Consider the following 16,327-nt stretch of genomic DNA (forward strand, 5'->3'; position numbering starts at 1 on the left):
ATCTTTAGAAGATTGGAGAACATACCATTCATTTCATCTGGAGAATACTGAGGCAGGAAATAGTTGTCTTCGAATTTCTACCAAACCAACAAGGGATAAAAAAAAAAGCCATGTTCTCCTTGTCCCCAGAAAAGTAAAACTAGGATTAATAAATAGGTGTTATATGGAAGCAGATTTGGGTTTGATATTAGTAAAAAACTTCTTAACTAGAGTTGTATAAATGTTAAGTGGTTTGCTTTCATTTCCTTTTGATGTTTTGTGAAATATATTATTTATAAAGTCCCACCATTTTCCTTTGTAGTATCATATGTGTGTGTATGTGTATGTATTCCAAAAACAGCATTGTCCTTGGACACAAAGTCTGTTGGCAAAGAAAGCAAAAATTTGCTCATCTAATTTCCAATTTCTAGACCCTTTTGGCCTTCTTTCTGTGGAAGCTACTTCACATCAATTAAATGTTTGCTTTTGAAATAATGATCGTTACTATATTTCCCTTTTTCAATTGCATATATATATATATATTTATCAATGGCTAATTTGAAGTTTGTAGTATAGTTTCTTTAGTTCTTTTTGCATTTGATTATATTAGATCTCTGATCTAATTCAGATGTCTTTAAATTGGCATCCATGAACTTTAAAAAATATGTCAAAATTGGTTTTCTTTGTAATCCTATATATTGTTAGTCATTTAATTATATTCTGATTTTACCATAATACTAAAAAGGTCCATAGTAGAGAAAAGGTTAAGAACCTCTGGTCTAATTAGTCAGAGTTGACTGCACAAAGACAACTGTTTCTGATTATTCCTATAGGAGTAATTTGACATTCTTTGTTCATAAAGATGGAATCGATTTTATTTATTTTTTTTTTGTGATATTACTTAGTTCTTGCTAGGGCTACTACCTTATGAATCTCTTCTGGAACAAAGTATCAACAATCTTAAGTATGAGGCTTCTAAGTAGTGTTATCTTGATTTTAACATACTTTTTGATCATTATTTTTCATGCTCATTTTTGCAGTGAAATTACAACATAAACAAATACTTCAGCATACATTTATTTAGTATAGTAATGATGGGGAGTAGGAAAGAGAACTGTTGGGGGTGAATGGAATGTTGAGGATTTACAGTTGCATGAGGCAAAAACAACAGTTGTAAATGGAACAAAGGACTTGTGGGAAATTCTCCTGGGGAGGGGGTTTTGGGTGCTGAGATGCAGAAGGGAGTGGAAGGAAGTGAAGTTTCTTTGTGCCATTTCAAGACACCTGTGGAGATTTCTGTCACGGACAGAAATCCTAACATTGAGGATTCCTGTTTAAAACACCAGTGGTTCCTGTCAAGAAACCTAATTTCTTCAGACTTCCATTCCATGAACTATTGAGATACTGGACTCAAATTGGTGAGCAGTGCTCTCCCTATTCTACCTCTTCCCTGGCTATGAGAAAACCTTTTACTTCAATAATTAGATTTATTTAGAAAGAGATTTAAGGTGACCTACAATCCCTCTAACCTCTTCCCCTTTACCCCAATCAATAATTAAATCAAGTAAGCAGTCAGATATCGAATTCAGTCTTGTTTATTTACATCTAGAGAGTATGAATTTTAGATTTACTCCACCCTGCTTAGTCTAACAAAACAGGAATGTCTACACCCCTACTTAAGGATTAAGTGTTGAGGATGGCCTATGACAGACATGTACTAGCAAATGACAAATCAGAAACAACTGACAGACCCCCTGAGCTGTCTTAAGTCAAGCTTAAGCTACCATTGGTACATGTGAGACACAGGAAGTGATGTAAAAAAGTCTATATATTTCACGTCACTTCCTCTCTCTGGCCTCTCTTTTGGCAGAGAGGTAGCTGGTGGCAGTGTGCTGGGCGTCTGGCATTTTGGCATGGCTGCAACTATTGTCTGGGTTTGGTGGTAAGCATCTTTGATACAGTAACTGGGAGAAGCTTAATATCATGGGTCAAGTGAGGTGTCTTCCCTGAGCTCTCTCGGAGTTTAGGCTGATTCCTTTTTTCCTTTACCTTTCCTAAAAACGCCATCCTCCTAGGAGGTCCCTCATCTCAGAGGAGGCCTCTTGGCTGGAAGGTCTCTGAACTCCCCTTGGCTCAGGCTAGGCTGGAGAAATCTTATACCCTTTTCCCTCTCTCTTCTTAATTCCTTCCCTCTATATTAATTAAATCACCACAAAATTCCCAAACTCACTTGAGTATTTTTATTGGGATTTGAATTAATCCCTAGTGACCAACTAAATTTATATTTCAGTCAAAACCCCCTAAATTTACCCCTTACAACAGTAAGCTCATTGGCAGACTCCATCTTATTGCCAGTTTTCAAGAAGACAGGAGGGAGGCTTGTGAGTACCCCAAAACAGTGAACATCCGGATTGAGTTCCCTCATACCTCTCCTTGTAGAGAAGACTTCCCTGCCGCCCGTAAGGGCCATCAAGGCCATCAAGGGGCAAGCCTTCACCACCGAGGGGAGATCTCCATTTTGTCTCTCTCAAGTAATTCAGGGACTCAGGGAGGGAGTAGTGAGGGAAGTCATTTTCATCAATCCTTTCCTCACTGCCTTCTCATTTCTCTAAGGAGTGAGTCCCCCCAAATTACAGTATGGAGGAACTTAGTTCTCCTTAGACAAAATCTTTTAATTTCTTTGCCTCTTCATTTTGTTCAAAAACATTTGGTGCATGAAACTTCAGTAATTCTTTTTGCAATATGAGATGGCCAAGTATTTCATTAAATGCCATTTAAAAATTATCTTTAGTACATAATGCCAATAAAAAAAGGTGCTAACAGGGGCAGCAAGGTGGAACAGTGGATAGAGCACTTGGCCTAGTCAGGATGATATGGGTTCAAATCCAAATTCATATACTTACTAACTGTGTGATCCTATAGAAGTCACTTAAATCTATTTGCTTTAGTTTTCTTATCTGTAAAATGAACTGGTGAAGGAAATGGCAAACCATTCCAGTACCTTTGCCAAGAAAACTCCAAGTAGATTCACAGATTAAACACAAGTGAAATGATTAAACAAAACCCCAGAGATGATTTAATTGGTGAGATCATAGCTCTGGTACAGTCCAAAGAAAATGTCTTTTTTCAAATCTGGAGGTCCCTGTGTTGATGGAGTCCCTGGTCTGAGCTAAAAAAATATATTTGTTGATGTTTTTTTGTTTTCCAGTAACAGTTACTAACGATCATTGGCAATATGTTGCTGCCTCTATAAAAATCTCTATTGCCCTCTGGGGACTCATGATTTTAACATTTCAGAAATATATTCCATGACTCAAACTACATAGTCATAATATTAGTAGTACTAAAAGATGGCCCTTTGATTAAGGGAGAAGGGTAAGGTCATTAAAAGAACTGTATAATTCTTTAAAGGCAATATAGTTTGGTCTCCCTGCACAGTAATTACTGATGCAAATCCTTTCAGTATTCCAGGATCTAGTTTGGCAAGGACAGGTTAATTGGATTCGATGACTATTGTTAAGTCTTCTCAATTATTTTGGGCTTTGATTCTGTTAATAATTTTTGTTCTATATTTCCCAGTTCAAAGATCTTTATACAACAGATGCAGAATAATGAGCAATTGTCTTTTCTCCATCCCAGCTGGAGATCTTTTCTTCCACTTAGTTTAACACAGGTGTCATTCATTTTCAAAAAAGATTTACTGTAAATTTAATATTCAATATCAACATAACTAAAGTTGTTTTAAAACTTTTAATTTCAAGGAAATGAATTACAATGCATAAAATGTAGCAAAAGTTCTATAATTCAAATGCCTTATCTTTTAATTGTCAGGGCTTCCACTATTCTCTTAACACTGTCATTCTTGAATCTGTTTTAAGATACTTGCCATTGCTTAAATCTTTGAAATATGTTGGTCAATGAATATCCTGTGCAATCACATCTCACTAAACATTCCCTCTTTCACTAATAATAAATTGTCAAAATTTCATTCTTTAGGTCATTTATGGGTTTACTTCCTCTCTAGAGTATTAACCTACTCTATATTCAAATTATTTGGAACTCACTCTCTCAAAGTCTAGAGTGTGCTTCTATCCCTGGCTTTTCTCTCTTTACCTATTATAAAATCATAAGATGAAGTGGTAACATCTTTCCAAAGTTCCCAGCATTCCTGTTGTGGCCCTGATTGGCCACTATTACGCCCAAACTATTAGTTCCACTTGTTCCTTCTTTGGAAAGCAATCATCCTACAGGTTTTTCAATAATTTCTCTTCTTCAGTGAGCAGAGGGATAGCTTCAGAAGTGGTCTCAAATTCCTACATTATGTATTGGAAGCTCAATTACTAGGGTATTTAAGGTAAAGAGAAAAGCTGGAACAATGACTCTAAGAAATAAGGTCAAGGAGAGACTGAATTCTCAATTCTCCTCTCCCCACCCAATTCCTGCCTTCCTTCTATTTGATCCTAACAGCTATTCAGAGATGGTAAGTGATAGCAGCTTTTAATAGACTAATTTCACTTCAAAATACGGTAAAAGGATTTATTTTAAAGGAAGAAAGGGTAGGGAGTGGGGAATATGGGTAGAGGGAATTTGGGGTTAGCTTAATCTATTATAAATTCAATATCAAGAAAGTAGAGCTGAATTGTCTTTAAGGGAATATTGTTAATAATTTAAAAGATCTCCAGAGCTAAGCCCAAGTCTTCCAAGTTGAAACCAGTAGCCAGAAACTACAGAGTAAATCTCTCTATCAGCTTTCTTCCTCAGAGTCTCAAGGAAGAAGTGAAGTAAATCAGTTTGTGTGCCAGTTTACTCAAACTGCCTTCTCCTTGGCCACATTCTTCTCTGGATTTTTTCTGATTGACAGATTGTCAAAGTTCCATGGCTTGCACTTGCTTGCAAGTCTTTCTGTAGCAGTAATCAGTTTTCCACAATTATCAAAATAACTTGCCACCATTACAGAGTTCTGATGTTCCCTAATATAATCTAGTTCTTCCTCCTGTCTAAATAGTTCTAGCATATTTTTTTTTAAACCCTTACCTTCCATCTTGGAATCAATACTGTGTATGGGTTCCAAGGCAGAAGAACGGTAAGGGCTAGGCAATGGGGGTTAAGTGACTTGCCCAGGGTCACACAGCTAGAAAGTGTCTAAGGCCAGATTTGAACCTGGGACCTCCTGTCTATAAGCCTGGCTCTCAATCCAATGAGCTACCGAGCTACCCAGCTATGCCCAGTTCTAGCACATTCTTATACAGTATTACTCCTGATTGATCCTAATAAAAATATTTTGACTAACATACCTCCAAAAACAATGTTGCTGAAAAATCACTCTCAGGTCTCCCATACCCTCTTCCCAACTAGATAAAAAATTTTGCCAATTTAGTTCAATGACCTCTCTGCTCCATTTGATATTACTACATATTTCCTCTTTCAGGAAATAAGATCCATACCATAACTTTCCCGATTCTCTGATCTTTTCAACAATTAGTAATCTAGTAATTATAATTACCTCTTTATGTCATTCTCCTGCCTACAACCAACAAAAGCTGGTTTCAGATTTTGGTCAGCAACCATACTTTTGGTTTCTACCATGGAATATATGTTTTCCCTTTAGGAGGCTTATTTACATCTTTCCCCTCCATCTACCAGTGGAAATGGGGACTATTCAATAACAGTGGAGCACTCTCCTCTCCTAGATTTTTTTCTGATGTGCTTCCTAACTGCTTAATACTGTACAGTTCCAATATTTGGAAAGGCAGAAGAATACAGTTAAAAGATTACCTGCCTGGGAAACAACACAAGCTAGTAATTTGTTTCTGTTTTAACTACTTATTACCTATGGGAGCATGGATATATTATCCCCTAACATTCATAATTCTAGGTGTCAATTATTTTTCCCAGTACAAGGTTATTCTTTCCATATTCCCTCATCTTTAATCAACAAGGACTGCAGCACCATCCTTTCACTACTATGTAGGATAAAAGATCACTTAGGATAATGCTTATAGGAACATTAATTGGATTATCCTATTCAGTTTGTACTATTTTCAACTCAAGTTAAAACATTCCCTTTATCATCCTAGAGATTTTCAGACTAGAATTTTCATATGAAGATAAAGAAAGCATCTGTCATGGAAGTTTTCTGTACAAGCATTACTTGTATCATTCAAACAAAATAAATATTTTGTGGGTCATCCAGAGCTAGATGCCATATATATTGAAAAACAGCTATTGCTTTCAAAAGATCTTACAATTTTCTAAGATATATTGCTTCATAATGAACTCTGATCTAGGGATAAGCTTTCCTTAATACCATTTTATTTACCAATTGAGCTGGGTATGATTTTTCTCTGTTGAATCTTCAGACAACAAAGGATTTTGTTTACATAGTTTATTCATGACTCATCTTCTGTATGAATTTGCTGATGCCGCATAAGATTGGTTCTCCTACTGAAGGCTTTTCCACACTTATTACATGTACACTGCTTCTCTCCAGAATGAATTCTCTCGTGTAGGATAAGGCTGAATCTCCGATTGAAGGCTTTCCCACATTCACTACATTTATAAAGTTTCTCTCCAGTGTGAATTCTCTGATGTTGGTTAAGGATGGAGCTCCGACTAAAAGCTTTCCCACACTCATTACATTTATACAACTTCTCTCCAGTATGAATTCTCTGATGTTGGTTAAGGATGGAGCTCCGACTAAAGGCTTTCCCACACTCACTACATTTATAAGGCTTAGCACCAATGTGAATTCTCTGATGTACAGTAAGATGCGAGCGGCATCCAAAGCCTTTCCCACATTCATTGCATTTGTAAGGTTTGTCTGAATTATGAACTGTCTGATGTTGGATGAGGGTGGAGCTCCGACTGAAAGATTTTCCACATTCGTTACATTCATATGGTTTTTCTCCACTATGAATTCTTTTATGTTCATTAAGGACTGACCTTCTACTGAAAGCACTCCCACACTCATTACACTTAAATGGTTTCTCTCCAGTGTGAGCTCTTTGATGTCGAATAAGGACTGAATGTCGACTGAAGGCTTTTCTACATTCATTACACTCATATGGTTTTTCTCCAGTATGAATTCTTTGATGGTAAATTAAACTAGTGAAGTGAGTGAAGGCTTTTCCACATTCATCACACTGAAAAGGTTTTTCACCAGTATGAATTCTACAATGTTCAATAAGGCTTAACTTACTGCTTAAGGCTCTCCCACAGTCATTACACTTATAGGCACTCACTCCAGTATGAATTCTCTGATGCCGAATAAACACTGAAGACTGACTAAAAGCTTTCCCACAATCATTGCACTTATATGGTTTTTCTCCAGTATGAATCCTTTCATGTCGAATAAGATCAGAATTAGTGCCAAAAGCTTTCTCACATTTGTTACACTTATAGGGTTTCTCCCCAGTATGAATTCTCTGATGTAAAGTAAGATGTGAACTACGACTGAATGATTTCCCACATTCTGTACATTCATAGGGCTTCTCATCAGTGTTAATTATTGGATGTTTTGTAAATTGTGATTTGGGGCTGAAGTCCTTCCGATAGCTCTTTTCTCCACCATGAACTCTCCTATGTTGAATTAAAGTTAAATGATGGGAAAAACTCTGACCACATACAGTACATGTATGGTTTCTTTCAACTCTCTGAGGAGTGACCACATTAGAATTCTGAATGGAGTTTTTACCAAAATCATTATATCCTCGACCTTTCTCTCTTCTACTAGTTTTCTTTGGGGAAACTTGCTGGGGAATCCTCTGCTGAGAACATGATTTACTCTGTTTCTTCCCTCTTTGTTTTCTTATCTGCTTCTTTAAGGTAATTTCCTGATTACGGGTTCTTCTAGAGTCTTGGGTAACATCTTTTGGGTGTTTTTTTACCTCTTTTCCAGGTAATTCAACTTCTTGAGGAATTTCTCTTAGAGTCAAATTTTCATTTTCTGATCTATTCTTATAACCTGAAATAAATAAAAAACATTATCTTTTTTTCCTCATTAGAAAAATATAAAACTACAAGAGGAGAAATAGAAATTCACAATTGAAATGAATGCAGATTAGGAATAACCAGAATTAAAAGAAATCAAACAAGAGAATGAGTCTGGGAGTATGGGTAACCAGATGTTTATTAGAGTGGCAAGGATGTCTCGGGTCAGAGAATAAGCAGATCATAAACAACTGAAGAAGTCCAACAAAAAAGGATGGAAAGTTTGACTAGGGAAACAAGTTAAATAAAGAATTACCACAAGAAAAGCATGAATGTTTTGGATAGTCAGAGAGCAGGTATAATGAAGTCAAACTCAACTAGGAAACAGATGAAATTTAAGGTATATGAAAGAGAAAGTATATATAGTATTAAGGAGTCAAGCAGATAAGACATAAGATAAGACTAAATCTGGGAGAATTGGCATAAGTGTTGTGACTAGTCAATCAGTTAGATCAAAGAAAGGAGCAAGAGAGATAGTTCTCCAATTGAGGCATTCCTATACTCATAGAAGGGAGAAAATATGATGCACTGAGGAAAAACTTTCCTTAGCATACAAAAGTCAAAATTCCCTTGTCATTCCAATGCATTCCTACCTCTATAAGCATTTTGAATGAATTCTCTTTCCTCAGGGCCCTGAATATCTTGGATCCATGCCTCTTTTCTTCGTTCCAGTTGGGAGATAATATCAGGTTTGGGAACTGGAAATCCTGATTGAAGATGAAAGGATGAAATATGGTCATTGATTTTTTGAAAGCCAGAACTTTCAGAAAACTGACTTCTCTGCTTTAGGCATAATAGGCAGCAGATGAGGAGAAATGGGTAAAATCACAGATAATATGGTAAATAAGGCCCAGATACAGAGACCTGGAAATGGTTCATGAAGCTGTTTCATAGAAGAGGTAGGCAGAAATTAGTCACTTTAGGAATGAATACTAACCCAGTGAGAGAAAGTTCTCATAATTCTCCAGCATCACATCTCTGTAGAGCTCCCTCTGAACAGAGTCTAACTGCCCCCATTCCTCTTGGGTGAAAACCACAGCCACATCTTCAAAAGCCATTAATTGCTGAAACAACATATTCCTGTTGAATTAAAAAAGAAATCACAAAAGAATTTTCCCAACATAGATTTAGAGATTGAGAGAATTTTAGAGGACATCTAATCCAACACCATCATTTTATAGATGAGAAAATTAAGGCCCAAAGAGGCTAAGTGACTTTGATTTGCCCAAGGTGAGGTCCTTTAACTACAAATCCTACATGCTCTCATTTGTACCAACATATACAGCCTAACCACAGGAAAGACATATTGCTTTTTCCTTAATACAAAAGCAGGATTATATATTGATGATTAGATAAGAAATAAGAAACTAGGAGTCATCTAATTAAATCTTGTTCATCTCAAAACTGAAAGGTAGTGTGTAGATATGACATGGTTCCTGTTCTCATGTAGCTTATAGTAGTGTTGGCAAACCATTTAGAGATTGCATGCCTAAAATGCACCTTCAAGCTGCTTGTAAACCCCTGCATTACCCAGACAGCAGAAGGAGGAAGTGCTTGCATTGGGTTGCTGGATGCAGGAGTGGGGCATGTGAAAACTGTCCTCAGGTGCAGGGGGAGGGGAGCAGCCCCCTCTGGCATGCCAGGGCACATGTACCATGTCTTCACCAACACAGGCTTATAGTTTAGTAAGATGTTATGTAGCCATTCTGTATAAGAGTTTTATTCCTTGGTTACCTAGAACAAAAAGGATTGGATGAGAAATCAGAAATAAAAAGTTTTACTAATTAAGTCAACTTTTTATTACCTACCTATAGTAGAACATGTCTTTTTAATAAAAATCTCACTGTACTTGGTTTAGTCAAGATGATGATAAACTATATTGGGTGACTAGCTACCAGAGGCAAAGGGGAGGACTCTTCATTAGATCTGGAGACAAATCATAATCAAGGATTATAGACATACAACTGGTTTTGATACATGATCTGAAGACAGGAAGCTCTAGAATCCAAAGTGAGTTCCTAAGAAGGAAACAAAGTCAGATCCTCTAAGATACGTTAACATACTGATGATTACAAATGAAAGAGAACCAAGAGGCAGAATTTTGTGTGGAGGCTGCCAGATCCTGTGTAATCCTGACTAGGGCTCCTTGATATCTGAATTGTTTGTTTCTGGCTACTTGCAATATTTTCTCCTTGACTTGGAAGCTTTTGAATTTGGCAATTACATTCCTGGAGGTTGTCTTTTGAGGATTTAATGTAGAAGGTGATCTGAGGACTCTTTCAATGTCTATTTTGCCCTCTTGTTCAAGAATATCAGGGCAGTTTTCTTGGATAATTTCTTTTAATATGATGTCAAGGCTTCTATTTTTTCCCCCAGGTTTTCTGGTAGACCAATTATTCTCAAATTCTCTCTCCTTGATCTGTTTTCTAGATCAGTTATCTTTTCAATGAGATATTTCATGTTTCTTTCTATTTTGTCATTCTTTTGACTTTGCTTTATTGATTATTGCTGTCTTGTGAGACCATTAGCTTCTATCTGCCCAATTCTAGTCTTTAAAGACTGGTTTTCAGCTGTGATTTTTTTATTTCCCTTTTTGGTTTGGTCTATCCTGTTTATCATGACTTCTCGCAGGTCAAATCTGGTCTCCAATTTGCTTATTACTTCATGTGATTTCTGTGCTTTTTCTAAGTTGGGAAATTTTGTCTTTTAAACTGTTATTTTCTTTTTGAATTGCTTTTCATTTCTTTTCCCCACTTTTCTTCTATCTTTCTTACTTGGTTCTTGAACTCCTTTTTGAGTTCCTTGAGCTTGTGACCAATTTCCATTTTTTTGGGAAAGTTTGGATGTTCTGCTTATTTGTCACTCTCTGATATGGCTCTTGTATTTTGCTCTTTTTCTCCATAAGTCATTATCCTAGGTCAAAGGCTTTTTCTGTTGCAGCTTATTTCTTTGTACTTGTGGATTGTGATTCTTGCCTGTTGATGGTCATTGCTGTGTTAGTTTTTTTCTCTGTATTATCTTCCCTTATCAGCTGGAAGTCTGAATAGGAGGGCAGGCAGCTCTTTGTATAGTGAACTATAAAGTGTTTTGCCCTGAGGCTATTTTTCCAGTTTCCATTGAGTCTGTTGTGGCCAGGCCACTCTTGCCCTATCTCTGCGTCCAGGGTCCACGCTCTTCAGCCTCAGGTCCCAAGTCTTGCTGCCAAGACCTTGCACTGCCCTCAAAGGTAAGTCTATGGTGTCCTCAGCCAGCCTCTGAGAGTTTAGAGATTGCCTGGCCCTTGATCTGACTCTGGAAAGGTAGGTGGTGTGAGGGAAGAGTGTGCTTTGGTAGGTGTAATTTTACCCCCTTATAGCATGGAAATGCCCAAACACTGCCTACCTTCAAGGCTATGCCCTGTGGCAGACCCCCTTTACTTGTCTAATTTTGATTTTTGTCCTTTTGACATACTTTGTTGTGAGGAAAGTTTGGCCGTTTCAGCTATTCTGTGGCCATCTTAACCAGGAAGTTTTCCCAAAAGGTAGAATTTTGAAGTGAAAGCTTAATGCATAGATTATAGTCTGAGACTCATCAGGAATGACCTGACCATGGTGACCAGGTGGGCAAAAGTACCAAGATGTTTTTGTTTCCCCCTAGTGAGTTTAGGTTTGTTCACTAATGCCATTCTCAATTTTCAAGCTGCCACAATAAGCTGTTTTTTGTGGGTTCCCTATACCTCAAAGAGGGGAACATCACAAAGAAAACCTTCACTCCCCAATATAAGCACAATAACTACTTAGGTAACTTAAAAGGAAATAGATTATAAAAGGTTCATATAGGGGAATAAATAATGGGGAAAATGGGGGTGAAAAAGAATTACATGATTCATGATTTACAAAGATTTGTGAAACAGCTACCTTCTCTCATTAACCTTCATCTACTTAACTTCTTTTCCACATGGACTTTAATTCTAGTTCCAATACAATGGAATCAGCTAGCTAAAACTCCCATTCATCTTCTGAAGACTATGAAGCCAAAGAAAAGAATTTTTTTCTCTGTCTTCTCAATTTAGTTATCTTTAAATGTTACTGTCAAACCACTAGCCAAGGCCTGGGAAAGTATCTTTTGTTCCAGAAAGCCCTACTAATGGGCATACATCTCAGGGAAAGCTGACAGGGAAAAAATAAAAAAGTATTACAAGTATCAAGATATTCCTGGAAAAACTTTTGGTGGTAGTAAAAAACTGTTGAGAAGGGGCCCATTTACTGGGGAAGGGCTAAATAAACAAGGTATATGAATATATTGGAATGTTACTGTATCATAAGAATTTATGGGTAAGAGGAATTCAAAGAAACATGGGAAAATTCATATGAACTAATACATAAGAATAATATATATAATAGCAAGAATGTAAACAAGAGCAATACAAAATTACAAAAAATGAACTTGGATTAATTGCAGTGATCTGTCCTGGTCCCTGAAAATAGATGATGAAACACTCCTCTTCAAGGTAGGAGGAACTCCAGAGAAAGAATGTTTCATACACAATTAGGCAACGTTACTTTCTTGGTCATTTTTGCTTAACTGTTTTTTTTTATTTACCAGAAAAGGATTGGGGCATACCAGAAAATTAATCTAATGTTAAAATACATACATACATACATATATATATATAATGTAATTAGAATTCTGCTCCCCAGGGACTCTCTCCCAGTATTCCATTTACATATTTATGTAACGTACTAACGCAGGGAAGATGAAAGTTTTATATAGCTTTGTTTTCTCTCTTTCCTCCCAGAAATGTGGCTGTGGCAGTTGGGTGAGGTGAGAGGCAGGAGAATTTTACTCAAGTTTTTTTTTTACTCAGGCTTTTACTTTTGTTCTTTTTATTTCTTCTACTTCAAGTGATTATTAATAAACTTTATAAAATATAATACTTGGAGTTATTGGATATTAATTTAAAATTTATAATGTACATATATAAAATAAAACATTTAAAAATTTCAGTCAATCTTGTGTTTCCTCCACCCTTTTCATTCTAAAATTCCCAGTAATATACAAGTCTTCCCTAACTGGGCCCCAAAACTTTCTTCTTCAAGCTTCAGTCTTGTACCACTTAACCCTTCGCTCAAGGTCTATGTGCTCTAGTACCTTCAGAAGCTGCCTGACAACCAAGAAGTTACTTGCCTTCCCATTACTAATTTTGGCTGGTTTTCTCAGAAATATTATCCAAGATAAGAGCTTCAGTAGGTCTAGACCTTGATGAAAAAAAAAAAAAGCTCTTTCATCCTCCTATACCACTCATGGCCTTAAGCCTTGGCTGAAAATACAATTCAATAAGCATTTAGAAAGAGCTTATTATGAATAAGGCACGTTTTGGTCCTCAGGATACCAAGAAAAAAGTGATAAACTCTTGGCCTTAAGAAATTACATCCTAGTTGTGGTTACAATATATAAGTAGATAAGATACAAATAAAGGCAGAATGTACCTTTACAGATGGGCTATGACCTGTCTTCCAACTCTTTGATAAAAGGGTCGATAGACACTGGACATATTTCCTGTATTCTTTATCTAGGTATCTAGTGTTTCTACTTTAGGGTAATGATTCACTGACCTGTTTATGCTATTCCCCCATGGAAGAGATCCAACACTAATGGATTCAATGTTTCAAAGGAGCTCTAATTTTTTATCAGTGTAGGTTCTCTCTCCCAATATAGCTTGCAACCTCCTCACACTTTAGTAGAAATTTTGAGTTATGGTAGTCAGAAAACATTAATTACTTGATGGCCAACCTTCTGCTGATGAGTCTCTTCTCTACACTTAGTGAAGATGATCCTCAGTTGATAATCTATTGCTGGATTTGGACCTAAAGTCTTTATTGCTTTATAGGTAGGAACCATGAGAATTTGCCCTCTGCCATGACTTGTTCCATACCATAATGAGGCATTAGGACACAACTATAATGGAATTATAATATAATAAAAAGGATAATATAATATTACAAAAACCTTAGCCACCAAATCCCAAATAGTTGACCAAGATTATAATTTAATTAGCGCAAAGAACTCTTGGGAATAGGCACAACTTACCTTCGAATGAGAAGTTCCACTCCACTCCAGGGGGAAAAACATTGAGCATCTACTATAAAAAATATGAAGACATTAGTGGTCCACTGATGGATCAGTGATGATAAATAATATTAACAATTACAAAGCACTTCCATATATATTGTAGCTCATTGGATTCTCCCAGTCCCTGAGAAAGGGGAGAATAATATAGACAATTTATAGACCTGGCCCAGCAATTCACATATCTCAGGTAGACATTGAAAATGGAAAATGAGCTGCAAAGCCCTTATGAAGAATCAAAACAAAATGCTTTTAATGATCCCAATTTTCTCCCTGAAACAAAGTCTTATCTTAATGCCACCATCTTCCAAAAATGCTGGATGGATATGAATCACAGAACAATAGAGTTACTAATGAAATATAGTTGTGGATCATCCAAAGGACATGCTGGCACTAAATCATAGGATCATGATTCTGAGTTGGAAGGGATGTTAAAATTACAGTGAGCTGGTTTGGGTTCATGGTCATTGGTGGCATTAGGAGAATAGGTATTAAGGAAGCCAAGTAGTCATCATCTGAAAAGGAAAGTTCAGATGTAGAGGGGATGACTACCATGTTATAATAGAGATGGATAAAAGAAAACTCTTGATGGTGCAGTCTCAGAGGAGTGTCAGACTGAGAAGAGATACTATGAACAGATGAGGAGAGACCTGTGGATAATGAAAAATATAGGAAGATAGGAACAGTCAATTGTCATTCAGGGAAAAACATCAAAGTATAGAATTATCTCCCAAAGAAAGTAGGTTAGGAAGAGAGGGAGGAATGAAATTTGGGGGGAGGGGGAAGGGAGAGATATTCACTTATTTAAATAGTTTATCTAATGTAACCTCCAGAAAGATGAACTCTAGTATGAAATGTGTAAGATATTTCCCTTTTAGTAGCTATCAATACTGAGATCACTAAAATTGATCCTGTCTCATTTATTGATCCTATTTATAAGTAATTGATTTTCTCTTATAACTACTTTTGTTTTGTAACTACTTAAGTCATAGTTCCTTGTCTCTGAATCCAGTTCAGAATTAAGCTATCTGCAGTGGGTTAAGTTTGGAAATCCAGATCTTCTTGTCTCAAGGAATTCAACTGACCTTTGGGAATGTATGTGAAAGCAAAGAAGTTGGTAATATTTTAATGCTACAAAACATTACAGCTACAAGAATATCTGATTTACTGTCCAGAAGTCTGGACCACTATCTTGCACCTAGATTCAAACAATGAGCACTTCTTAGTCTCATGAAAGAATAAGGGAGATCATTACTGGCCTACACTACCAAACTTTCAACCAATCATGCTGCCCTTAATCCCCTTTGTTCTATAATCCCTATAAAAGGGAAACTGTCCTTTTGTTTGGGATCTTTGGTATAAATGAAGGCTAGCCATTGACCCATTGTAAACCTTAAAATTTTGTAGACTTATGAATGTTGGAAATTTGCCCATTGGGAAATCTCATACTGGAAAAAATTTCCTACTGATAGTAAGAACCCCCTTGGCATGGGAGGATCCTTCTCCTCCCTACTTAAGATTACTTTAGGATAGAAACCTTTTGCTGAACAATGGAAAGGGCTTTGACCTATGCTTAAGCATAGAACAGGAAGTTCTTTGAGTCATGATTGATTTTAGAATTGATACAATAGAGATACTTGGAATGACAGAACCAGGTCTTGGAACTTCCAATCTCCACCCTACTCAGAGTAACAGGATTTAGGAAGGGCTGCAGCAAAAGGATCAAGATTTAATTATTTGGGAATATGACCTTCAACATACATGTGCAAAGCCACAGACCTCTGGGCGGTCCTGGGTTAAGCTAGAGCCACCATTGGCACAGGGAAGACATGGACAGTGATTGGTAGATGTGAGAACTGAGGGGAGGGAACTTAGATGGTTTCCTTAAAGATAGCAGGGTCGGAGGACTAGGGGAGGTCGAGAGGTTTTGCTCTGAGAAGTTTTGCTCTGAAGGAGGCTGGAGATGGAGGCCCCTGAGACTGTTTCTCCATTTTGGTCACGTGAGTGATAGGGACTGATCTCTTTTCTTTGCCTCAGCTATCTAAGGGCTTGGGCCTTTTGGCCCAGCCTAAACAGAGGGGGTATTTAAGCCCTATTCCCTTATCTCCCCTTTCTCTCTCTCTCTAATACCTTTCTTCCTCCTGTTTGTAATTAAAACCTCCATAAAAGGTTGACTGCTGACTTGAGTTTCATTTAGGAATTACATAGCTGAATTCCTTGGTGACCTTAAATTAATATATATCAGTCTTTT

At 36.9% G+C, this 16,327-nt stretch overlaps 1 protein-coding gene across 1 annotated transcript in view; it reads right to left on the reverse strand.

Annotated features, from left to right (window-relative positions):
• Positions 1-1,040: 1,040 nt before the first annotated feature.
• The window catches only part of LOC100619691 (zinc finger protein 250-like), a 50,376-nt gene continuing 35,089 nt past the window's right edge, over positions 1,041-16,327 (reverse strand). The window contains exons 5-8 of the mRNA XM_007488866.3: positions 14,038-14,089; positions 8,906-9,048; positions 8,562-8,675; positions 1,041-7,942 (exon numbers count right to left, since the gene is read on the reverse strand). Coding sequence (XP_007488928.2) covers positions 6,369-7,942; positions 8,562-8,675; positions 8,906-9,048; positions 14,038-14,089 — 1,883 coding nt within the window. The 3' untranslated portion in view covers positions 1,041-6,368. The remainder of the gene's footprint in view (positions 7,943-8,561; positions 8,676-8,905; positions 9,049-14,037; positions 14,090-16,327) is intronic.

This window comes from Monodelphis domestica, chromosome 3 (genome assembly GCF_027887165.1).
Source record: "Monodelphis domestica isolate mMonDom1 chromosome 3, mMonDom1.pri, whole genome shotgun sequence".
NCBI classification, from domain to species: Eukaryota; Metazoa; Chordata; class Mammalia; order Didelphimorphia; family Didelphidae; genus Monodelphis; species Monodelphis domestica.